The 25000-nt window shown below is 36.7% G+C and overlaps 2 protein-coding genes, 1 long non-coding RNA gene and 1 pseudogene across 3 annotated transcripts in view; 2 read left to right on the top strand and 2 right to left on the bottom strand.

Annotated features, from left to right (window-relative positions):
• The window catches only part of LOC148908464 (uncharacterized), a 10556-nt gene extending 8215 nt beyond the window's left edge, over positions 1 to 2341 (bottom strand). The window contains exon 1 of the long non-coding RNA XR_016120760.1: positions 2246 to 2341. This is a non-coding gene — a long non-coding RNA (uncharacterized LOC148908464). The remainder of the gene's footprint in view (positions 1 to 2245) is intronic.
• Positions 2342 to 15972: 13631 nt separating this feature from the next.
• LOC148908466 (uncharacterized) lies at positions 15973 to 17439 on the top strand. The gene has a single exon (XM_089034772.1). The coding sequence runs from the start codon at positions 16061 to 16063 to the stop codon at positions 17141 to 17143; it is 1083 nt and encodes a 360-aa protein (XP_088890898.1). The 5' UTR covers positions 15973 to 16060; the 3' UTR covers positions 17144 to 17439.
• A 455-nt stretch (positions 17440 to 17894) lies between these two features.
• LOC148908467 (uncharacterized) lies at positions 17895 to 19638 on the bottom strand. The gene is made up of 3 exons (XM_089035887.1): positions 19570 to 19638; positions 19393 to 19455; positions 17895 to 18582 (listed from the first exon to the last, which is right to left on the bottom strand). Exons 1-3 carry the CDS (start codon positions 19599 to 19601, stop codon positions 17895 to 17897), a joined length of 783 nt encoding a protein of 260 aa, XP_088892013.1. The 5' UTR covers positions 19602 to 19638.
• Positions 19639 to 21008: 1370 nt separating this feature from the next.
• Positions 21009 to 21130, top strand: LOC116305181 (5S ribosomal RNA; annotated as a pseudogene).
• The last annotated feature ends 3870 nt before the right edge of the window (positions 21131 to 25000 follow it).

Here is a 25000-nt window from a genome sequence, read left to right on the forward strand (position 1 = left end):
TTAGCATAGTCTATTGTTCTACAAATGATATGGTAGCAGACATGTTAACCAAAGGATTACACAAAGGACAATTTGTCAAACTTCGTGAACTTGCTGGAGTTGTGGTAAAGCCATGAACTATAAACATTTTTCAAAACAATGAGAAGGAGCGTTGAAATTGACATTGTTTATGTAAATTAGCCTTGTTTTGGTTTTGGGAGCCCCGAGTTCATGTTTTGCTCCTCGTGGTTGAAAATCGAGTTGTTATTCGGTGTACGAGTATTTAATGCCGAATAAAAGTGTTAAATAACAAAATATTTCAATAACACCTTCAATAGAGCAAAGCAAATAGCCCATATTCGACTTATTGTAATTAAATCAATTATGTATTTTGGTGCCATAGCATTGAGAGCCTTAATTAATTTTAAAATCAATTCTGTATCTTACTGGTTTCCAGTGCAAATTTAACAAAATGGGCGTAATATGATAATATTTTCCTCATGACGTAAGCAGCCAGCTGCAATGTTTGCAGTTTAGCTATTTCACTTAACAAATAGATCAGGCTTAGCCATGTTCTGTTCTCTGATAAAACATGACTGGAGCTGTAGGACACGCAAATAGTTATAGAAATCACGAGCCGTAGGTGAGTGATTTCTATAACGTTTCGAGTGTTCTACAGCTTCAGGAGTGTTTTATCAGAGAACAGAACATAGCTAAGCCTGATCTATTTGCTTTATATAATAGATTTTTACGAAAAAATAGCGTTAAATTTCAAAAAAAAGATTTGTTTACAAAAAGAGCGCGTGTCTGTCGTCATACTCACGCAAACAAATTTGATCTATGCGATGATTGGCTAAAAACGCGACCTATGGCTATCTGATTGGTCCAGTTTTGACAGGTAATGACAGATCCATACAGGCTGGCATACAACTGGTTTATCGCATTTGTTCAACGAGAAAGGAGAATTGCTTGTAAATTTTAGCAAAAAAGCCAAAGAAAACAAGCATTTAACTGCTAGAAGAAATGAAAATTCAAATACTGAAGATTTTGAAAAACGTTTTCAAAGTTCAGATCGTTAAATGGAGATTTAACCTGTACAAACACTCAAGAAAACCAGCTTATGAACACTTTGAATGCCAAAGGACCCAAGAGACGAGGAGCTGATTTTGATCTTCAAAATTGGAAGAAAGCTAGCAGTGCAGTACTTAGAAAACTTGTTTTTTAAGTTGACCCTGAACTATAGTAGTGTAGGTAGTATTTTGTAATCGTAGTCTCGGGCTATTGGAAAACAAATTATGGTAAAAACATTACCGTAAATTAGCGTAAAATTGACGATGGTAGTTGGTAATTAAGCTTAAGTTTCTTACGATAGATTTGTTCATTCTTGTTAGACTATGAAAAAAAATTTAAATTATTTTTTGACTTCTCTAACACCATCACGGTAAAGCAAAAAGCTTCTAGTTTAGCGAAATAAGGTCATTGTAATAGTCACAGCACAAACGAAAGAAAGCTTTACTCGTCGAAATGTAGTACCAATCAAATGTACTTCAAAATTTACCTGTTTTAGAGAAAAGACATAATTCTTGATAAAAATAAACGAATATTTTAAATTTAAAATGTGAAAATGCTTGAAATTGAAAAGCCGAATTCCTGTGACGTATTTCCTATGTTTAATTTTGTATAGAAAACATGGTTTTGACGTCATATCTATGTTTCTATACTCTGATAAAACATAGCTTTTCAGCCAATCAGAGCGCGCGTTCGTGAAAATCTATTATATAAAGTCCGATAGTCCATAGAGAAGTCCATTACAATAATCAATTCTACTAGTCACAATGGCGTGCAGCACCATTTCTAATTTATCCTTAGGCAAAAATTTGCTCATATCGGTGTGGAAAAAATAAATTGTTCTCAATTAGTAGGCACCGTCCTAAGTCAAAAAAGTACTACATTTGGGAAAGCAAGGTTGAGTGGCTGACTACAATAGTTAGTTTGATGAGGCCGTAAAATCCAACAACATCGCACAAAATACCGACAAATTACCGGCAAACATTGCAAAATCTCAAATGAAGCATTAAAGCATAAATAATTCGGCTTATTTAAGTTTTTTCAAGCAATAAATCGTTCAACTTTAAGCTAAATTTGGAATGAATCCCGCCAAAACATGGCGACAAGCAACCGAACTCTTTACGGTCAATTCAACTCTAAAATATCGCTCTAAATAAATAAATTAAACAATAAATGGCTAATAAAATAGGAAACTTACCCTTAGGATGCAATATGAGCCCGTAAAGATCCATATTTTAGGGAGAAATGAAGGATTTTTAGTCGGAAAATATTCACACAACTTTTATGCTCGAACTGCTCCTCTGATACCATGTGACTGCCTCGATTACATGTCGACAAACGAACTCCACGGGGGAGGGGAGGGGATTAATTCATGGTTCAAAGTAGCTTCTCCTAACGTTTTAACGTTTATCGCAGTGGAAATAAAATATTTCCGGCAAGAAACTCCAAGATACATATTTTCTAGGGCTCTTCAACGATTATTAGACAAAGTTTTTTTAATTTCATGAGAAATCAAACGATTTTTAAAATGTCAATAAATGACCCTCTTATAGAGAGAGCCAAAATACCCTTCAACTCCATTAGTCCTCTCGTGCCTTTGCAAATATATGTAGGATTATCCTTTTGCCTAAAAGCCTAACCATAAAATTTCATAGATTTAAAGCCAAGACAATGTTAGAAACAGCTTTTGAACAAGAAGCCCATAGATTTTTCCACTGTTGCCGGCGTATGTTCGATTTAGTGCTGACATTCTCTCTTAAACAATATAAATTCTTGTTAAAGTTTTAAAGTCCTGTGTTTAAAGGTTTGGGACAGCAAATTGGATTAATAATCGTGTATGTTCTCATATGCACAATCTTGCATCCAACACGATCAGATGGGTTTCATTCTTAATCGTACATGATTAGCTTGGACATCAGCTTGGACATCTAGTTTTGGACGTTGTGCAGGATTACATAAATACATCGTTCACTTTTGTTTTGGAATTGGTTTCAACTCATTCGTATACGTCCCTCACGAATATTTGCGGATTCTATACGCTATAATATTGATAGTTTGCGTTTTATTTGGCGTGCAATATATAACAATCATTTATCATTAAAAAAAAAACATATAAAAAAACATAGATGGGGAAAAGATAATTGATAAAACATAAATGGGAAAGAGAAAAATGATAAAACATAGATGGGAAAGGGATAAATGATAAAACATAGACGGGAAAGGGATAAATAATAAAACATAGATGGGAAAGACAAAAATGATAAAACATAGATGGGAAATGGATAAATGATAAAACATAGATGGGAAAGGGATAAATGATAAAACATAGACGGGAAAGGGATAAATAATAAAACATAGATGGGAAAGGGATAAATATTAAAACGTAGATGGGAAAGAGGAAAATGATAAAACATAGATGGGAAAGAGAAAATAATAAAACATAGATGGGAAAGAGAAAATGATAAAACATAGATGGGAAAGGGATAATTGATAAAACATAAATGGGAAAGAGAAAAATGATAAAACATAGATGGGAAAGACAAAAATGATAAAACATAAATGGGAAAGAGAAAATGATAAAACATAGATGGGAAAGACAAAAATGATAAAACGTAGATGGGAAAGACAAAAATGATAAAACATAGATGGGAAAGGGATAAATTATAAAACATAGATGAGAAAGGGATAAATGATAAAACATAGATGGGAAAGACAAAAATGATAAAACATAGATGGGAAAGGGATAAATGATAAAACATGGATGGGAAAGGGATAAATGATAAAACATAGATGGGAAAGGGATAAATGATAAAACATAGATGGGAAAGACAAAAATGATAAAACATAAATGGGAAAGACAAAAATGATAAAACATAGATGGGAAAGGGATAAATGATAAAACATAGATGGGAAAGGGATAATTGATAAAACATAGATGGGAAAGGGATAATTGATAAAACATAAATGGGAAAGAGAAAAATGATAAAACATAGATGGGAAAGAGAAAAATGATAAAACATAGATGGGAAAGACAAAAATGATAAAACATAGATGGGAAAGGGATAAATGATAAAACATAGATGGGAAAGGAATGAATGATAGAACATAGACGGGAAAGAGAAAAATGATAAAACATAGATGGGAAAGGGATAAATGATAGAACATAGATGGGAATGAGAAAAATGATAAAACATAGACGGGAAAGGGACAAATGATAAATATCAGGAAACGAATTAAAAAAGATAATTCATATATGATATATTAATGCTGTATGTTTACAGTTCAATCAGCAAAATTAGTGAAGATAAAGTTACGGGCGGTTTAGCGCCATCCCGATGATGAAGGATAAACGATTATACCGGCATATAATATGTACAATAAAATTTTTCAACAAAGTCCTCTGATTCTTTTTCAATCTTTTTAAAGTTATAAACTTTTAGCGTATCTCTCCCAAGTTATAGTTTGCTCATATAGATCAAGTTATTTGACAATTTGAGCTTCAAGTCAGTTCGCTCGTCGACCACGACAACCACAGGCAGCACAAACAAGGTTTTGAAACAATTTTGAAAAAACTCACTAAACGGCCTCAAGTCGCGCTGAAACTTCGCCAGAACTCGCATTGTTGAACTTCTGGATACTGAAACTCTATAAAATATCATATTCAGTTTGAAGCTGCATAAGTTGCTTCATATGCTGCTTCATATACAGCTCAATTTTATATAAATATAATAATAATAATAATAATAATAGTATTAATAATAGTAATAATGATAATATAATAATATTATTATTATTATTAATCTGTGAGATAAGTTACACTTTACAACTTTGCGGGATAACCTAGGCTAAGTTGCTAACAGTGTCTTTCGTAATACCTTATCGTCATTCCTTACCATTCTAACTATTCAATGTGCAACCATACGATGGCCGAGAAGGGACTTGAGACTTGAGACTTGAGACTTCATACTTCATACTTCATATTTCATACTTCATACTTCATATTTCATACTTCATACTTCATACTTCATACTTCATACTTCAGACTTCAGACTTCAGACTTCAGACTTCAGACTTCAGACTTCAGACTTCAGACTTCAGACTTCAGACTTCAGACTTCAGACTTCAGACACCACGTGTCGTTTCGTATTTACTTTGTATAGAAATCAAGCAGTATGGCCGAAAAGGTAGGTGTGAGTATAAAGGAATGAGGGTTTTTATCCTTTTACTACAGTGATTTCCATATTGTTTCCATCGTAGCAACCATGCGTAACAATTAGTATAAAAGTAGGCAGACTACACGCATAGTTGCATAATCGGTGAAGCCAACGGTCGCATGAGTAGGTTTACTATATCAAGATGGTGCCCTCATGGACTTACTTTAGATGAACGGACAGGGAAGGTCCTGTCATAGTTTTTTCTCTGCGTTTGTGTATGTTTTCTTCCCACCCTCCCACCCTTAAAGTTTGACAAATTAAGTAGCCATCTGCTCCCTCCACCGCGAACTCGCATCTTCCCCAAAACTCACTATTTATTCTCTTGTGGAGCACTGTTGCACTTTTAATAGATTACTACACAAGTTCTCTTTTCCATTTTACTTGCGATAAAATTGCTTTACGATTTCCGCATTATTATTATTGTTATCATTGTTATCATTATTATTATTATTATTCTCATTATTATTTATTATTATTATCATCATTATCATTACTATTATTATCTTTCAAGCCATTAGAAATCAACTCGATGGGTTACCAATTTTCTCAAGTATGGTTCTCCGCTATAACATGTAATCGATGACGAAATTAATTTAGTATATAGAATATAAGACTGAAAATCCAAAATTTAGTATTGAAGAGCCACATCTCGGTCAACTGCTCCCAGACAGTTTGACGAGAATAGCGACACTCGACTTTTTGAGATGAACTTTTTGCACTCTGCCACGCATTTGCACGTTGATTTGAAGTGGAAAATAATCTAGTCTATCTGGTGCAATGTTGTCATGGCTATTGTTGTGCTATTTTCTTGAAATCATTGCCCAATGGAAAAAACCTGGGCTTCCAAGACAGACAAGAAGATCAGTACTTGGATAGGTGACCTGAAATTCATAGTTACCAACTTCTTTTAAAAGACACTCGAACTTAAGTTAAAAGCTTTTTTAAATTTTTTTACATCAAATTAATAATAATTATAATATTTTAATTCGCCTTTATTGAAAAAGACATTAATATCAATCTAAATTAATCAGAAAAACTAACGCAGATATATTTCGACGTTTCGATAACATCCTGTCATCATTATCAATAATATCAATTTAATTAATATTGTTCAGTGGCGGATCCAGGGGTGGTTCCGTGGGTTCCATAGATCCCCCTTGTTTCGAGATATTGTGAATGCTCTACATAGGCTGTAGCTGAATAGTCCAACACTTTGGTACCAAGCTGTGGATCCTGTGGCTGGTGCTTGTCATGTTGTATGAAGAGACGAGCGCAAAGAACATTACGTCTTGCCTCCAAAGTGGAGGTCTTAGCAGCATCCATGGCATCAGAATAGCTATGTTGAGGAAAAAGGATGCGCAAAGCTGTTTTCTGACTAGCTTCCAAATGATGACGTTAATAAGATTGCAGGCGGCATGCGCCGTGGATCTAATACAGGTGAAATAAACTGTCACCAGGATGGCACACCTCTTCAGCAACCTCAGAGAGTAAAGGTTTTTGGACGCCTTTCCTACAGATGTTATCAACATGCATGTTCTACTACAGATCTGTAAGAGTTAATTACCGAGAACGGAGGCAATAAGCCCTATAGGCTTATTGCCGATGTTCGAGGCAATTAAGTATTTTATGTAATGTTTAATAAACGAGCAGGAGTGTTTTATCGGGTATAAAACACGAGGCGCAGCCGAGTGGTTTTAGACCCGATAAACCACGATCTGCGAGATTATTGAACGGCTTAGAAAACTTATGATGTTTGTTCTCATTGTGTACCGATTTTTTTACGAAATGAACCAAGTTTGATAGAGAAAATCCAAGTTAAAGTTTATGCAAATGAAGACGAATCTTTATCCGATTTAAAATCACCTTCATGGTCATGATTTCTAGTGTGTTTTCGTCATGAATGATTAATGAGTTTTCTAATTATCAATAAGCCTGAAGCGAGATGACGTTTTACACCCGACTTTATACCATCATAGTTTTTAAAATTCTTTCATATTAAAATTTTTGATTTCTTAGAGAATACAGGAACAATAGTCACAATTAAAGAACAAAAGCAGTGTGAAAAGGATTATGGTCTGGAGACGGGGGTAGAACGTCATCTCGTTCCAGGCTTATTGAGAAGGTTAACTTAATTGTTCATTATTGCTTATTAATATAAAGTTATTAACCGGGTTAATCATATATTGACCTCGCATTTATAATCAGGGGCGGATCCAGGATTTCGCTTCGCTATTGTCAACAGGCACATTATCAATAGAAATGGCTTGGAATACAACTTGACCAAATTGGGCCCTACTATGGGAGATTTATTTATGAAAACCTTCCTACGTTTTTCTGCACGAAATACACAGTATTTCAAAAAGCCTTGTTGGTCCGAGATCTAGTGAAATGATCCGAGACTAAACAGAATTTTTTGTACCTTTATGTTTTCTGGTTAAAATACCCAATACTAAAATGCCTCATATTCCAATCTAAAAGAAAACTGCGTTAATCGGCTGTGAATACATTCAAGTTTGAAGCCGATCTTTATTAAAATAGTGTATTCATGCAGAAAATATTTCGGTCGCTGCAGATTTTTTGACCATGTTATAAGAATTCTTCTATGCGCAGATCGTAAGAGCTAATTTCGAAATTACTACTATCCCGCTTAGGAACTGTTTCATATTTAAACAACGTTTAAGTAGTTTTCAACCCGTGCAATTCAACCCAATTTTCTTTCTATTCATAGGGTTGTTTTCCTTGTTTGTTTTCTAGTTGAGTTTTTTCCTTCATTTCCCCGAAACGTTTGTGGTGATCAAAACCCGCTCCGGTATAAAGTCACTTAAGTTTTGCAGTTTCTTCTGTCTACGGCCATACCACCCAGAAAGATCTGGTTCTCTGTCATAAAATCATTGACTCCAATTGAAAATAATTCAATATTGCTATTGATATATAATTTAGTTGATGTTACAGTTTAATTACTGTTGCTATATATGAAGCTGTTCATCATTCTGTTTGTCTTACATGCAGACACATTGAAACTCCGCTTACTTCTAAGATTAACATTTGGTCTTGGCAGTAGGTTATGCAACTTATGATTCACATTAGAGCTGATCTCATTGAATAGGTTGGTTGTTATGGTATTTCTGCGATCGTAGAGTGTGGTCAGGTTACTACTGACTGCTAAGGCTTCAGTTTATGTGGTGAATGGGTAGATGATTCTTAAAGCACGCTTCTGCAGTCTTTCTAGGTCTTCGGACAAGTACTTCGGTAGCCCATTATGTTACACCGGACAGGCGTATTCAGTTACTGTCGTATGCATGTGATATAAAATGTCAAGAGTTCCTTTGATAAAATGTTTGCTCGTTTTTGTTACCTTAAGAAGTAGAGTCCAGAGGATACTTTTCGTATGATTTCCGAGATATGAACGTTCCATTTTAAATTATCTGAGATGTTCAGTCCTAGCAGTTTGACGTTGTTAACTACCTCAATAGGTTTACACGCGTTTGGATCGGCACGGATAGGCCCGGTGGGTGTGGCTCATAATACTTGTAAACAATCGACCGAAGTTTTGGCGCCTTTTGAATCACACAAGCGTGTAAATGGCGTCAACGTGTTTGATTGACGGCAGTCTATTGCGAAGTGCACGTCGCGATTTTTGTCTGGGGTGGCCGTGTAGCAATGCAAACGCTGGTAAAGAGGAAAATAATCGATTTTATGGAATCTCGTCGAAAAATCTTATAGAAATGTGTGATAATTCTCATCATAAAGATCCTGTTCCGGTGTCGTACGTTTGTATGCGCACGCAACCTTGAGAAAACGGTCTATATTGACAGAGGATGTTTACCCATAGCTAGTTGAAAGCAGCGCTTGCCATGCGTTCAATGGGCCATGTTCGATAAAAATAAAGTTTGCGTTTTTCGATAAAATACTGTAGGTGTAACAGATGCCAGACCTCCAAGCTTGGGCGCGGCCAACAAAAAAACGCGATCACCCAGGGTACGTTTTGATTTAATATTTGGATGGCTTAACAGTGTGCCATTGCTATTTATCCTAACCTAAGGTTATACGTAGACAGAGGCAAAACTGAAATAAGCTCAACCAGGTAGAGTGGAGCAAGCCCTTTTAGAACTTTAAAAGTAATTAAGATTAATTTCAATTCCACACGAAAGCGGAGAGGTAACCAGGTAACCAGGTAACCCCGTAACAAAGGGGTGATGTGACAGAATCTGGAGGCAGAAAAACCTAAGCGATCAAATGCATTCAAAACACGCTACAATTTGTGAAGCTGGCAATTAGGAAGGTCATGGTACAGTACAGTAATCAACTCTGCTAGTAATTAAGGCATGGATTAGGGTTACTGCAGATTGTAGATAACGACTAGTTTTGGGACTAGTTTGGACTGCGTCGGTGTTTTTTATTTGAAACAAATGTGTCGTAGTAGATAATCTAATCACCGTAAATACGAAAGATAATAGACTGACGTTTCTGACGTTAGTCATTCGTCGGAGTCAATGAGAGAAAGAGAATGATGGAGGGGTATATATAGTGGTGTAGGGAGAACACAAACCAATAAGAAAATAGCAAGTCGAAAAACAAAAGAAAACGAACGGATCAAAAATAATAATGGTAGGTGAGAAGTGGCTAATTAAAGGTGAAGCGTTCATTCATACCGTGCGGATTAATTTTGCCAAGCGAATTAATCAAGTGCATTTCTTTTGTTTTGCGTGAATTATTGCTACTGTATGTTAAGCAAAGACCAAAAACATTAGCATTAGTTTCCGAGTGGTTCACATAATTGAAAGGTCGAGAAACTGGTTAAGAGAGATCTTTCTTGCGAATATCGTAAAGGTGGTCTCCGAAACGATCACCTAATCTTCGTCCAGTTTCACCAACATACAGCATGTTACGATAAGAGCACTGAATGCAATAGATGATGTTAGATGAAGTACAGTCGAAGTGATCCTTTATATTAAAGGTAGATTTAGGACCTTTAACAGAGGTACAGGGAGCAACAAAAGGGCAAGTGTAACAACGTTTGCGAGAACAGCGAAAAGTTCCAGGTTGTTTATCAGAAGGAATTTTGCCTTTAACTAAGAAGGAAGGCAGATTGCGGCCTCTCTTGAAAGAAAAGAGAGGGCGTGCTTTGAAAATGTCAGAAGTAGTAGGATCAGATTTGAGTAAATTAAAACCACGATTAATGATAGGTTAAGTACAAGTGAGAGTCTGTGGGCTTATAATGAATAGTAGTATTGAGATGGTTGGTAGAAATGTTCACGGAAATGCAAAGAAATGTAATGGAAGTCTCACTGATTTCCCATGTAAACTCAAGAGCAGGGTGAAAAGGGTTGACGTAGAGAATGAAAGATTCTAAATAAATGGAAGAAAATAAAATTATTTAAAACAATAAAAACGTAAAAATAAGAGAGAAATTTAAGGTCGGAGAATGAATGGGAAGTGATTGTCACTAATACTAAGAGGAAACAAAACAAGCGACTGAATTTCAAATACAAAATGTTTACTAATAGCGAGTACTATTGTGTTACCTTGTTGACCATGTCTAGTCTGTCCATTAGTACAACCACAGTCATCGGTCTGTGTACACTGGATCTCTTGGGATACTGACAGCTTACAATTATTACGGTATTCCTAGAAAATGATACAAAGTTATACCTTCTACCGAATAATAAAGCCTTGTGATTACTAAAAGAAGCTACTGAGATGAATAAAAGAGATGCGTATTAGGAATCCATCTGTTTAAAGAAGATTGAAAATTATTTTCTTAAACTACTGTATGAGTGGTTTTCTTTTTTCCCAGTAACCTGATATCTTCCCATCGACTAGTATACTACCAGGGGTAGGGTGTAAGGATGGTTGATACCTACATCTAGATCCTTTATGCTTTGAATGTATAATTTGTCGAACAAAACAAGCTTTAAAGGGACTAAAAATCTCTAGGAATACAACTATCTTCTTTATCATATGTGTCATCATTATTGTTACTTTTTTAATTTCTGCCTGTGGTTTCTTATGTAAAACGATCGTATTGTTCCGGCATTTTAACATGGCTGCCGTCACGTGTGATGGTGCCAAACCTGCTGGGAAATGGGGTGTTAATGTAATACTACATAAAAATTACCAAAGGTTGTTTTTAAAACGAGTTTGAGAAACCACAAAATAGTTTCTTGTTTCATTGGGGTTACAATTATTGCGGTAATAAAAATAAAATGAATTACATATTTTAGGTTTGGAAACTTAATTTTAAACTGCAATAAGAATTTTTAGACTTACATGATCACCACCTGTCCATCGGTGTTCTCCTGTTGTCTTGTTATAGTGGAACAGAATCTCTCCTGACCTATATGTACATTCATAACCACACCAATCTGGATCTACTTCTTCTCCCTCTGCCATGGAAATCTGTTGAATGACGAAAAGTTGGTTACAAAATCAAAATTTTTATCTACAATATTAAATTACATTATTACAGCAACAACAACGACAACAATCACCACAACAAGACAATAAAACCTCAAGCAACACTATTATACAATGCACGCTTAATCTGAGTGCAAGAAGTGGGAACAGAAAAGGGTCAGGAGTTTTGAATATTGAGGGAATAAATGTTCCCAATTCAACTTATCTGTCAATACCCAGACGTAAACAAACAGTGGATACGAGGCACGTGTTGACCAAACCAACCACAAGACTCTGTTCAAACCAGCCAATACAGCACAGTGCATCTATGCTGACTTACCTCACGCACCAGTTGACCAGAAAACAGTCTGATCTTTGGCGGAAAACAACGATATTCTAACTTTCCATAACACCAAAATGAACGAATGGAGGATCATAATTTACAGATAAAGACTGGGTACAACACAGGGAACCCAAACAGACTTTCGAAAAGTGTCTGTTTCTCTGTCTTCTCATTTCTTCATTTCTTCATTCCTTCATTTATATGAATATTAACCAACTGAAAATATCTTGATGTGTACGAATCGTGGGATCGAGTTGGCCAAGACTTGAAATAATTCCTTCGGAAATGTTATTCCCGTCTTGGCCAACTCGATCCCACGATTCGTTCACATAGAGATATTTTCAGTGGTAAATATCCAAAAAGTATTATTACAAATAACGCCAAATGAGTCGTGCCCTGAGGTCAAGGTCCAGATAAGTAAGACTTCAAAAAAAAAATCATTTCACGTCTTGGTCAACTTCGTCCCGCGATTCATGTGCATCACGCCAGATTACTTTGAGTCACGCCAGATCCCTTTGTTCACAACTTAAGCCTCACATCGGTGCGAGTTTTGAATTTGGTCTATATATCATATTTCTTTGTGTAATATTTATCTTTATTTTATTTTTTATTTTTTGGTTCTATTATATATATAAATACAGCCTTTTGAAAAAATTATGGCCGATACCGAAATATCAATATTTCAATATATCGATATATATCGACGTGCACCATGGGAAGGAATTAACCTTCTTTATACGCTAAATATGTATAGCTACGACCTTCGGAGTCGAGTCATTTGGCTCAAGTTTGGCTTTCTATATAGAACCAATAAAATTGTTAGAGTTTTGAAGCTATCTGACAGGACTGTACGGCGAATTATAAGAAAATTTACCATGACACGATTAGTGAGCTGTGGTACCGTAGGAAGGCCACGTGAGTCTTCTCTTCACCCACATGAAAGTTTCGTAATCATGGAAGCAGTTCTGCAAAACCCTTCTTTAACACTCCGAGAACTGCACTACGAAATAGGTAGGGCAACAGGAAGCAATCATCACCTTTCAACAGTCTTCAGGAACTTGACAAGGTTCGGAGTAACGCGAAAATTGGTGAGTATAACACGAGAGTAAGAGTGTAGTCATTCCTAATAGTTGTTCCATGTACCGAACATCATTCAATGCTATAGCGCTAATGCTTTATAATTCGTTATATTGCATGCATACAGCTGAGAAAAGATTGCTTTGGATATTTTGGCCATTGTACATATATTTAGAAAACGAATCCGGCAATGTAAAATTTTTACAAATCCTTGAGATTTTGAAGAATGATGCTCTTTTGATCCTCGTATTCCCTTCTCGATAAGACATCACTGTCAAAAAGATTCTTCAGTTCTTTTAATTGCTCCAGTAATTTTCCTCTTTTGTCATCCTGTAAAAAAAATTATTTTATGAGCAAGGAAAAGTAATATCGCGTTAATTCAATAAAATGTATACTTACATTATTGGAACTGTCATTCCTCATGGTTGCTATACATGCGCCCATGGAGGCAGCAATCGTCTCAGCTAACCAGTCTTGTTGACTTAGTTTCTTTTTTGTTTGATTGTTAAAGTAAGGAAGAGTTGGTGGTTGTTCTAACGATCTGTGATTACCCAACGCCTGAAAACAAAGAAAACGTTGGGCATACATAGTATCTTGTCAGGTCATGTTTTTCATAACCTAGCGTATTGCCCAAGTAAAAATAAACCTATTCCAATAAACGTTGCTGACCACTGATGAATGCTGGTTGACTTGCCATTTATTCAAATCGCGTTTTTTCAATAGAATTATAATTGTGATATATGAACATGCACGTGAAAGTTTTTATGTCTGTCCTTTGTTCTATAGAAATAAATAAGGATCGAATATACACGAATAAAATCAGTGCAGGTTATCTGGCATTCATATCGGTCGTCAGCTCCTTGCTCTCAGCCCTGACAACGTTTTTTGGAATAGGCGTGTAAATGATATAGAAATATAATGCTTATTACCACCATTGTCGCCCATGACCGCAATTGATGATCTTCCCACTTTCCGTCGAATTTCTCTTTCAGATTATGATAGTGATTGTCGGCTTGTTTCTCGGTGCGGGTACGTTTTGATGAAGATCCTGAGTTGTCTTCTTGTCAGAACTCGTGCTGAGGTCCCTTTTCTCGGCTAATAAGATTCAGTAAAACATTGCATTAAATTAGTAGCAACAAGGCCAATACTGATTTCAGCAATATTGTGTTAGAGTGTTGAGTGCTAAGAGTGTTAGAATAATTTTTTTCAATATGCTAATTCTCGCCACGCGATCTTGTGAAAAATTCCATTGTGACCAAGTACCACAAATTTAATAAATATTACGATTTCATGCTTTACTTTTAACTCCATAAAACCTTCCATTTGGCATTACAAGGTGGTTTTTTTCTTCAGAATGTTTAACTTAAACATGACGTTTTTTATGAGTTTTAAACGATTAGCTGATAATAGGATTACTAAAGAAGTTGTGAAAAGTTTTATTTATCAAAATGCGGCGGCGTAAATGTTCTTCGACGAAGCAGCTTGTGCAAGAATTAAATATGGTGTAGAAATATCTCATAGATATAGTAGCTATATGTTATATATAAACAAAGTTCTAATCTCTTTCTTTAATATACGAGAAGTGTTTCGAAGTTTTATTCATGCAGAAACATTTTTTGTTGTGGCACGTGCACAGCAATTACTCTTCTTTTTCTTCTTCCCTTTACGTTTCGCTAATTGCTGAGGAACATGAGGATCAACCCACAAACACAGCCTCCCGTTGCTGCTACTTTCATAAGCTTGTTTAAGAGTAGACTCGTCAACAATGTCGAATTTTCTGTTTCCGCGGCCCTCCACGATGTAGCCCATTTTAAAGTTAGTATTTAATGCTGGTCTTATAACTTCAGAGTGTGTTTTCGCAAAATAAGACTTCATTTCTTCTGGAAGTGAGAATTTTGGAACATTCTCTATGTTGAAATGTGAAAATTTAGTTTTAAGAAACTCGTCTAGAACCCTTAGTGCACTGTGAATGTCTCCATGTTTTCGGTCATTAACACACAGGTAGCCGAAGCTGGCTATTAGTGTTGGTTTACAGTCAAACACGCCGCAGCTATTGTTTCATGGTCCAATAGCAATCGACTATGACAATACTCAAGTTAAGACATTCAATTGTTTGTTTTTTGAATTTTATTTTTTACTGTATTTTGACGATAAATCAACACTAATAGCAAACTTAGCCTAGCTGTTATGAACATGACTCTGTGCGGGTCCATGGGTCGCAGGATATAATAGGGTAACGAGTACTTCCTTCCTATGATGCACGTCGATATATATCGATATATTGATATATTGATATGCCGGTATCGGCCATAATTTTTGCAAAAGGCTGTATATATCCATATATATATGTATTTTAGTTTTTTTCTTTTTTTTTTTTTTTCTTTTTCTTTTTTTTTTTTGAGTCCGAGTCCGAGTCCGAGTCCGGGTCCCGGGTTAGGGATATGCCGAATTGTAATGGCCGTATCTCCATCAAACGTGGAGACTTAAGCAGACTTAAGGGTTATAGCATAGTATGAAGACTATACTTTGTGTAAGTGTGTTCTTTCTTAAATTTTTTTCGTTTAATTTCAATTTATTCCCACATATTTCAAAGCCTACAAACACTTCGCTTGTCAAAACTATTTTTATCTTTTTCTATCCATTCATTGATATGGCATAATATTTTGATTTTTCCTATGGCAAAAATTACAAAGACACCGAACAAGGTCCCAGAGAAATGTCCAGACTTTCTATTGTTTATCAGTATGGATGCAGAAATTCTTTAATAAGCGAACGGCTGTTGTTTTCATTTGGCACAACAATCGAATAGCGTCGCCGTCGAGAGGAAATTAGAGAGTTTAAGATAAGACCGCTACGGTAGACTACTACGGTTGAACGCGTCTGGTAAATACTGGATCGAGCATACCGTATACGGTTCAGTGGTCGCAAAAAATGATATATTTTGATTCGCAACCGAGTGCTATCCGAGTGTTGGCTAGCAGAAATGTCGTTTGAAGATATAAGAAATGCAATCGTCATTGCCTTTGCTGATGGTATTTTGAGAGAGGATGAGTTCTTGATTTTATATGAAGAATATAAACCCTCTAATCCTTCTTATCCATTCTGGAAATACGACTCCTTTTGCTTGGATGACTTGAGTTCTAGCGAGTGCGAATCTAACTTCAGAGTCGCAAAAGAGGATATACCAGTGTTAGGGAACCATCTGCAGCTACCTGTACGCTTCGTTTGTTCTCAAGGGACTGTCTGCAGTGGATTAGAGGGCTTGTGCATGCTGCTAAAGAGATTGGCCTACCCTGGTCGGTATTACGATATGATTCCTGCGTTCGCTCGTCCAATACCCGAGATAAGCATGATAACAAACACTGTGCTTGACTGGATTTATGAAACTCATGGTTTCCGTTTATCCTCCTGGAATCAACCTTTTCTCTCCAGAGCATCTCTTCAACGATATTCAGAAGCCATATTAAGAAAAGGCGCTCCTCTAACGAATTGTTTTGGCTTCATTGATGGGACTGTCCGTCCAATATGCAGACCCGGCTTACACCAAAACGTAGTATACAACGGACACAAACGAGTTCACGCGCTAAAGTTTCAAGCATTAGCACTTCCAAATGGTTTGATAGCCAATCTTTACGGTCCAGTGGAAGGGTGCCGACATGATGCAGGGACGTTAAGAGACTCGGGACTCTTGGGAACCCTTGAAAGAATAGCTTTTAACCCAGCAGGGAACGTTCTCTGTGTATACGGTGACCAAGCCTACCCGCTCCGCCCCAACTTGATGTGTCCCTATCGCGTTGGAGATATTCCTGTTCTAACACCTGATATGAGGGCTTTCAATGAAGCTATGAGCTCAGTCCGAGTCTCCGTGGAGTGGTTGTTTCGCGATGTCTCGAACTACTTCAAGTTCATTGACTATAAGAAAAACTTAAAGATAGGATTAAGTGCAGTAGGAAAGCAGTACATAGTAAGTGCATTGTTCAGAAACATGCTCACTTGTTTGTATGGTAATACAACTTCTGAGCCATTTCAAGTTGAGCCTCCAACATTAGCTGACTATTTAGCATAAAGCGCATAATATCCTGTTGGAAATATTGCAACGCTCTTCTGTTTGTTTGTTGTTGTTTTTAATAGAATAAAGTAGGTCATTACACCCCTGAAATAGATCTTATTTAATTTGATACATTTTAGTATACCCCAATTGAAATTCCATCGGTTACATCTATTTTCTTGGGTTTATTAAGCCTTCTGGTAATACATCTTCATAATTACATTAATAATTGTTATATTATAATAATAGTTACTATAACCTGGTCCAATTGACTATTAAGCCTGGTTCACACGAGCAACGCAAGTGCAAACGCAAACGCAAAAAAATGGAAAGGTTTCCATTCTTTCATTTTTAACGTGTGAACCGTACCGGTGAAAACGCAAACGCAATACTACAACGCAAGCCAGTCCTTTCGTTTGTTTGTGTATTTGCGTTGCTCGGGTAAACCAGGTTTTACACTTTGATCAGTAATAAATATTTACAAATACTTAAAATTATTCAATATATATTCACAATAATATTATTTCTATAAGTTGAATAATGCAGTTTTGAATAAATAGCTTACAAACGTAACACACGCATCTTGGTTTCTCATACTTTAGTTTTGTTTTGTGACTGATATACTGTACGATATCGATAAAAGCATTTCTAATAGAACAAAAACACTAGCTAGTGGAAAGTATTATTAAAGTGCGTTTCACATTACATTAAGTAATGTAATTTAACATACAAATCCAAACAAGAACCGAGTGGTTTAAAAGACAAAAACTTATTTTGCTAGTCTTTTGACAATGTCAGCCATAAGTTGCATCTGTTGCTGTTGCAATTTGTAATGTTCCTTTTGCTGTTCTGCTTGAAGACGCATTTCTTCTCTGCGTAATTCAAGATCTTGCTTTCGCAGAGCGGTTTCTACTTCTGTTTTTTCAGCCAAGTACTGCAGTGCTTCTGACCCTCCTTTTCTTGTTTTACGTCTTTTGGTCAACGCCTGCTCTACTTGGCCGTTCCCCTCTGAACCCGAATCACCACCTTCACTACCACTCTTTCTTGTTTTAGACCATGTTTCCATTGCATTGTTCCTAATGAATATGGCATTTTGTCTCTTTTTTTCCTGATTTTTTTCATCCCTTGCAACTTGGATCAGCGGAGATTTCATTTTTTCGACTATTTCTTCCAATATCATCTCATTTTCTGTTTGGTCATCAGGAGCAATGCCACTTGCAGACTCTTCATTCCTGCTTTTTTTCTTGAAGTCTGCCAACAATTTGTTGAAACGTTCCCTCACACTGCGTTGATCTCTAGGTTGACTTGAGAAATGAGCATAGCAGTTGATCCGTTCTGCTACTTCTGTCCACCTAAGACCTGCTTCTTTAGTCCCAGCTTTGTAGGCAAAAGGCTCGAGGGATACTATTTGTCGTAGAAGAAGTCTATCTCGTTCCTCTGTCCATCTAAATGTTCCACTGTAAATGAAATAAAAAAAGAAATAATTTTTTTTTCATGCCCTAAACATAATTGAATACCAAGTTATAATAAGCGAATGATTAAGTGCAAATATATTGTACCCATGAAATAGAGAAAGGGCTTCCATTACATCTGCGTAATAGTTTGCTGACAAAATCGCAAATTTAATTTAGTGCAATTTTTTTTACTGAACAAAGACTAGCGAGAACTAATTAGTGCAATTTCTTAAAAAGTGTCTCACGGATATAAGGAAAATACTCTAGCAAAGCACCTCTCTCAATATATTGCTCATAATTGATCAGTGCCAAGAAAGACAAAACTTTATTGAGCCGCAAATACAAAATTTCCTGCATAGAATGATAAAATTAGGAACAGAAAGAACGACACAAGAAGGAAATGAAAAAGTTTATCAACATAAGTTTTTTTTTCCAGTGAGGATGTCGCAAGTGCATGGTTGGTTTATTCCATGTTAGATGCAAATTAGTTGTTGTTAGTCCAGCAAAATATTTCATGGTTTTAAACTAATTGCATTCAAACAACAATAATGATGACAATAATAATAATAATAGTAATAACTATAATAACAATAACAATAATAATAGTACATTATTTTCCTACTTCGTTTCCTAAGTGTCGTGGGATTGAAAGTACAAATATAAAAATATTTTAGAGCGAACGCTTGTTGCAATTAAAAAAAGGTGATGTGACAATCAACCCCAACTAAGAAAAACATTTTAATGGACTTTATTCTCTCTCTGCATTAACTCTTGTGAAAGAATTACAAAGTAGTTTTGATTGTTTTTACTTACTTATTGCGAAGAGAACCGGTGACATCCGACTCCACACGTGGAACATTGCATGGACTTGTGGAACTAAAAAATTGCGATATTACAGCGTGTTAAATTGTAGCAAGCTATACAATACATTCTCATAAATTTAACCTGATATACGTACGCATTTGCCAAAAACTCATGATAAACACTCACCAGTTTTCATTTTCTGCATTCGGCGAAGCCATGGCTGAAATAGGAAGCCAAAATGATACCGGATTCACGGCCAGCTACTGCATGCATGAATTTTCATCCATGCGCATTGAAACTCGTCCCAGATCACGAACCGCGTTCAACCGTAGTAGTCTACCGTAGCTGCCCTATCTTAAACTCCCTATTTTTCAAACAAACGCTACAGACGGATGCATAATGATACGGCGCGCAAAGCATGCTAGTGAAACATCCACCTTTGTTCCGCTCTAAACGAACAACACACAAATGGCTTTCCCTAAGTGAGTGCTAATCGAATTAACACCTTGATTAGAGTTGGACCTAGCACTTGAATAGCTTGCGGTAGTTACGACTTGGCGTAGTGATGTTTCTAGCGCATTGCAACAGTAGCAGTGGCGGATCCAGGGAGGGTTCGAAGGGTTCCACGGAACCCCCTTGAAGGTTTGATCTTTTAGGTAATAGAAATATGTCTTATATAAATTTTGCTTAAAAGTATCCACAAGGATAATGTTGAACACGAAATGATAAATATTTGCTTTTATAATGTTTAATTTACCTTTAAGTTCCGTTACTAGGTAGTAAACTAGGTGATTAGAGCCAATTTTTTGTCAAACATCGACTAAACAAAAGAGAATTATACACAGTTAAGAAACGGAACCCCCCATTGAAAAATCCTGGATCCGCCACTGAGTAGCAAAAAGGAATTAAAAAGTCTTGCTGAACGCGTAAAGACAACTGAATCGCAGTGAGTTGGACTAGTTACTGCTCGCTCGCGCTCTCCAGAGCTTGTTTTTCCTTAGATTGTAGTCGCCCATAGCTGAAATCGATAAATTGGGGAAAGCTGTAAGATACCTTCAAACAGTCCCAACTAGTTGAGCGATTGCCTATTCAGTAGGAATAAACAAGTCTAGCTATTGAAAGGCCAACTAGGAGTTCGGGTTTGTGCAAAATTCTTGGCGTAAATTGATTAGGGTTAGGGAGGACTTTACAAGGTTTGTGGAGAGTTAGGGTTAACATTTTCTAGGGTTTGTTTGTGCGAAGAAGTTAGGGTTACAAATCGAGCTAGGCCGTAGGGTAACGACTTGAAATAGGCTACGGGCTTAGTGTTAGGGTTGCTTGCTCACTCGATCGAGAGGTTGTTGTCTTTGGACTTTGGGGCCAGCATAGTACTTGGATTGGTGACCGCCCGGGAATAACTGGTGCTATAGACTATCTCTTTGCATTTTTCTATTATTTTTCATTTGGTTTTAGAACTACACCATATGCTTTTCAATTAGTTGTATTTTTTCTTAAATCATTCTGGTCTTTCAGGTTTGTTTCTTTGCTTACTTTAGTTTAGTTTAACTGATTTTGTTTATTCCAAACTATGTTGGTGATCAAAACACCCACCGGTATAAAAGCACTAAAGTTTTGCATTTACTTCTGTCTACGGCCATACCACCGAGAAAAAACCGCGGTTTCTCGTCCGATCACCAAAGTCAAACTCGGTAGGGCCAGAATAGTACTTGCATGGGTGATCGCCCGGGAATAACTGGTGCTGTAGGCTATCTTTTTGCATTTTTCTATTCTATTCATACCAGGGGCGGATCCAGGGGAGGGGTGCAGGGGTGCGCACCCCTCCCTGGTTCCACTTTGTGCCCCTACTTCGAAGATAACCAATGCTGTTTTTTCCCTTTTATTCTAAGGGGTGCAACCCTCCCTGGGTTAACTTTGTGCGCAGCACCCCTCCATGAACAACATCCTGGATCCGCCTCTGCATACTATACATTTGATTTTCTATACTATATGTGCGCGACAAGTCAGCAGGCCCTGATGATTTGCGTGAGAGACACTGGGTACTATTGAGGTAAAACTAAGATACTTTTATCGTAAAGGGTGTATAATTGTTATATATTGTATGCGCAAACAGAACGCATACAATTAATATTATAACATATAGGGTGTGCGACTATTTGTTAGGGAATGAGTTGAAACCAAATCGAAACCGAAAAGTGATTGATGTATTATTTGTGTCATCGTGCGCGATATCCAAAACTAACCTTGCACGATGTCCAAGCCGATCGTGTACGATTACAAATGAAATCGTGTTGGATGCGAGATCGTGCACATGAGATCGTACACAATTTACCAAGATAGGAACATTGATCCAATTTGTTGTCCCAAAAACTCATAACTTTAAAACTTTAGCAAAAATTAATATTTCAGCAAGAATTTTTTTTTCACTTTCTCATGAAAATATTAAAAAAAGTCTTATGATTGTTGTAGTGCGTTTGAAAAAAGATATCTTATAGGTGTTTGTCGGAAATATTTTATTTTCACTGGAAAAAAAGGTTACAAAGTCACTCTGAACCATGAATCAATCCCCTCCCCTCTCCCGTGGTATTGGTTTGTCTTGACATGTAATCGAGGCGGTCACATGGTATCAGTTGAGTTCAGGAGCATTCGAGGACAAAAGTTGTTGTGTAAACATTTTCTGACTAAAAATCCTTTTTTTCATCCTAAAATATGGATCTTTACGGGCTCATACTGCATCCTAAAGGTAAATTACCTATTTTAATGGCCATTTCTTGTTTAATTAATTTATTTAGAGCGATATGTTAGAGTTGAATTGACCGTAAAGAGTTCGGTTGCTTGTCGCCATGTTTTGGTTGGATTCATTCTCAACAATTTAGCTTGAAGTTGAACGATTTATTGCTTGAAAAAACATAAATAACCCAAATTATTTATGCTTTAATGTTTCATTGGAGATTTTACAATGTTTGCCGGTAATTTGTCTATAGTTTCTGTGATTTTGTTGGATTTTATAGGGGAATCATGTTCAACAGCAAATTTCCAGCTAAAATACGTCTTTCTAGTAGTAGTTTTTAATGGTGGTCATACTCTTGATCTTATGGTTACTCGTACTGATGACGATCTGGTATCTGACACCCATGTGTCGGATTTGATTATCTCATCAAACAGACTTTTGAAATCAAGAGAATAAGAGAAAAATATCAAATGTCCTTGTAGTTTGAAACGTTTATATTTTCGTCCGGCGTTTGATTTTTCTTTGCACTTGAAATCATAAATGAACTTCGAGTCAGACTAAAATGCAAAATAAATACTTATATCTTATTTGGGTTTTTTCCCGTAATACGGGCTGATATTTTACGAGTTGCGAATGTATTTTTCCGAGTCCCGTAGGGACGAGGAAAAATAAATTCGCAACTCGTAAAATATCAGCCCGTATTACGGGAAAAAACCCAAATAAGTTATTTATTATACGACATTGGAAACTGATATGTATTTGTCCCTTTTTGAGCGAGTTTATCAGTATTTTTTGAGTTTTCAAGGTCCGCACGCTATCTCAGAAAAAACGTAAACACAAGGAAACCCATCAAGTGCCTTTAATCTTATTGGTCAATAGGCAAATTACATGACAACTGACATGAAACTCGTCAAACTAGATATGATCTTCGTAAAATAACACTTCGCATCGATTAAAAATGAGTTTACTAACAATCAAAAGTTTTGAAAAGTTAGAATCATGAAGACGAATTCCAGCAAAAAACAAAAAGCTTAGTGAGTTCACTAGTTCTTATAGCTCATCGTCGCTGTTTAATGGATCAATTCTCTTGAATTTCTTCTTAAAACTGGGGGATGGTTCAACCGCCAAAGCATGATGATCTCTACCAAAGTTGATAGAACAGTTATTGAAAACAGCTCCATAAAACATGCTTTGATTGGATTCTGGCTGTTCTGCAGGCTCAAATGGATTGGATGTCAGAGTACTGGAAAGTTGAAGCGGTACTTTAGGACTCAAGGCCGAATCTATCGTTAGTTTTCTTCCTTCGATGTGCTCACTTAATTTGGAAGACATAACGTGCTGTTGCTCTGTTGACGCTTCTGAATAACTATCCAAAGACTTTAGGTTTCTCTGGCCAGCCAGGGCTATTATATTCAGAGGCTCTACGTTTTCTTTTCGTAGCGTTGAAATCATGGTTCTTCGTGCCGAGTGGTTGGTAAAACGGCCTTCAATACCGGCGGCTTTGCACATCTCTTTCATGAACTGTGCCAGCGAGTGCTTTCCAAGTGGTTGTCTCTTGTACCATATCTCTGATGATGGTTTTTGAATGGCTGCCAAGTAGAAAGGAGATTCTGATTTTTTCATTTCTGGTGGTACATGAGAAATGTACTCCTTGAATAATTTCACTGGACAACGAGGTCCACCAGTTGCAAACATCTTAGGATTGAACGGACGATCCGGGACGAACTCATTTTCGCCTGTTCTAGTTTTGCTTCCGCGTTCCTTAATCCATTCCACGTACTCTCTTTCTCCATCTGTTTTGACTTCAAAGTCGCCGTATCTTACACGATGGTGCTCATCTTGTGCTCTCCAACCCAAGTAAACAGTGTTGTGAAACCAAACTGTACGCAGAAGGACTTGAGGATAATTGTTGCCAAGCTGTTGTTTTTGCCATAATATCTGAATATGGTCTGTACTCAGCCCCTGTGCCTTGTTTGGCTTCTGGCCTTTCCCACGCCTACGGAGCTCCTTTCTTTTGCAAGCCAAGGCTTCCCGAGAACGGTTGAATTCTCTATCCAGCAAAATGGAGTATTGTTTGCCTTGTTCTCTAAGGAAGCGGTCGATACTACGTAAATAGGAGGTAAGAGTATCTGGTTCAAATTCATCGCCATTTTGCTTGCGTACTTTTACCACAAAACAGGCTAGTAGTTTGTCCAGCTCATTAGGCGGTATCTCTTCAATTTTTCTTGTTTCTTTAATCGTTTTTGCCCACCTGTAGAAGACTTGTAAATCGTTATGTGTCTTTTTTGCAGTGTTTTTGTTCCTGTTTTCTCTTATGAATGTTGATACTTCATCTTCATCGGCGAAATTAGTGGTCTCGAGCTCGTTGTCCTTCTGTACTTCGACTGTCGTATCCTGCGGGTTTTCAAAAACTTTTAAAAGAACATCGTCATCTATTTCAAAATTGATGTCTAGGAAATCTAGGTCAGTGTTCGTGTCATAGTGAAGATTTTTTGGGTCACTTTCACCTCGAAACATGATGAAAAAAGTTGCGAAAAGCTGCGAGCGTATTATGCTAGTCCTGTCCCGGTTAAACCGGTTAAACCGGGACAGGACTAGCATAATACGGTGCCATATTTTGCGAGTTCTCTTGACCTTATAAGGTAAAATTACATAATAGTCGTATAATAAAAGTCATTATGAGAATAAGATATATGAGATTTCTCCAAATCCAAAGATTACTGCAAGTCCCTTGCGGTCGTAAGGTGTGAACTCGCCTAAAAGTTTGTTTTGGAAGGATAAATAAACTTTTGTCGATCATAGTTAGAAAGAATTGCCGCTTATGACTCTTCAGCTTCACCTTCAGAGTCTTGAGAGTGGTGTGTTAAATAAATTATTTTTAGAGATAAA

This window comes from Actinia tenebrosa, unplaced genomic scaffold, assembly GCF_029948245.1.
Source record: "Actinia tenebrosa isolate PJP-AT-01 unplaced genomic scaffold, QUT_ActTen_1.0 PGA_scaffold3__52_contigs__length_22856419, whole genome shotgun sequence".
NCBI lineage: Eukaryota > Metazoa > Cnidaria > Anthozoa > Actiniaria > Actiniidae > Actinia > Actinia tenebrosa.

Coding starts and splice junctions, on each gene's coding strand:
- LOC148908466 (XM_089034772.1), top strand. CDS start 16,061: ATGTCGTTTGAAGATATAAGAAATGCAATCGTCATTGCCTTTGCTGAT.
- LOC148908467 (XM_089035887.1), bottom strand. CDS start 19,601: ATGGCTTCGCCGAATGCAGAAAATGAAAACTG. Junction 19,456..19,569: donor AATGCAGAAAATGAAAACTG/GTGAGTGTTTAT, acceptor GCAATTTTTTAG/TTCCACAAGTCCATGCAATG. Junction 18,583..19,392: donor ACCGGTTCTCTTCGCAATAA/GTAAGTAAAAAC, acceptor TTTCATTTACAG/TGGAACATTTAGATGGACAG.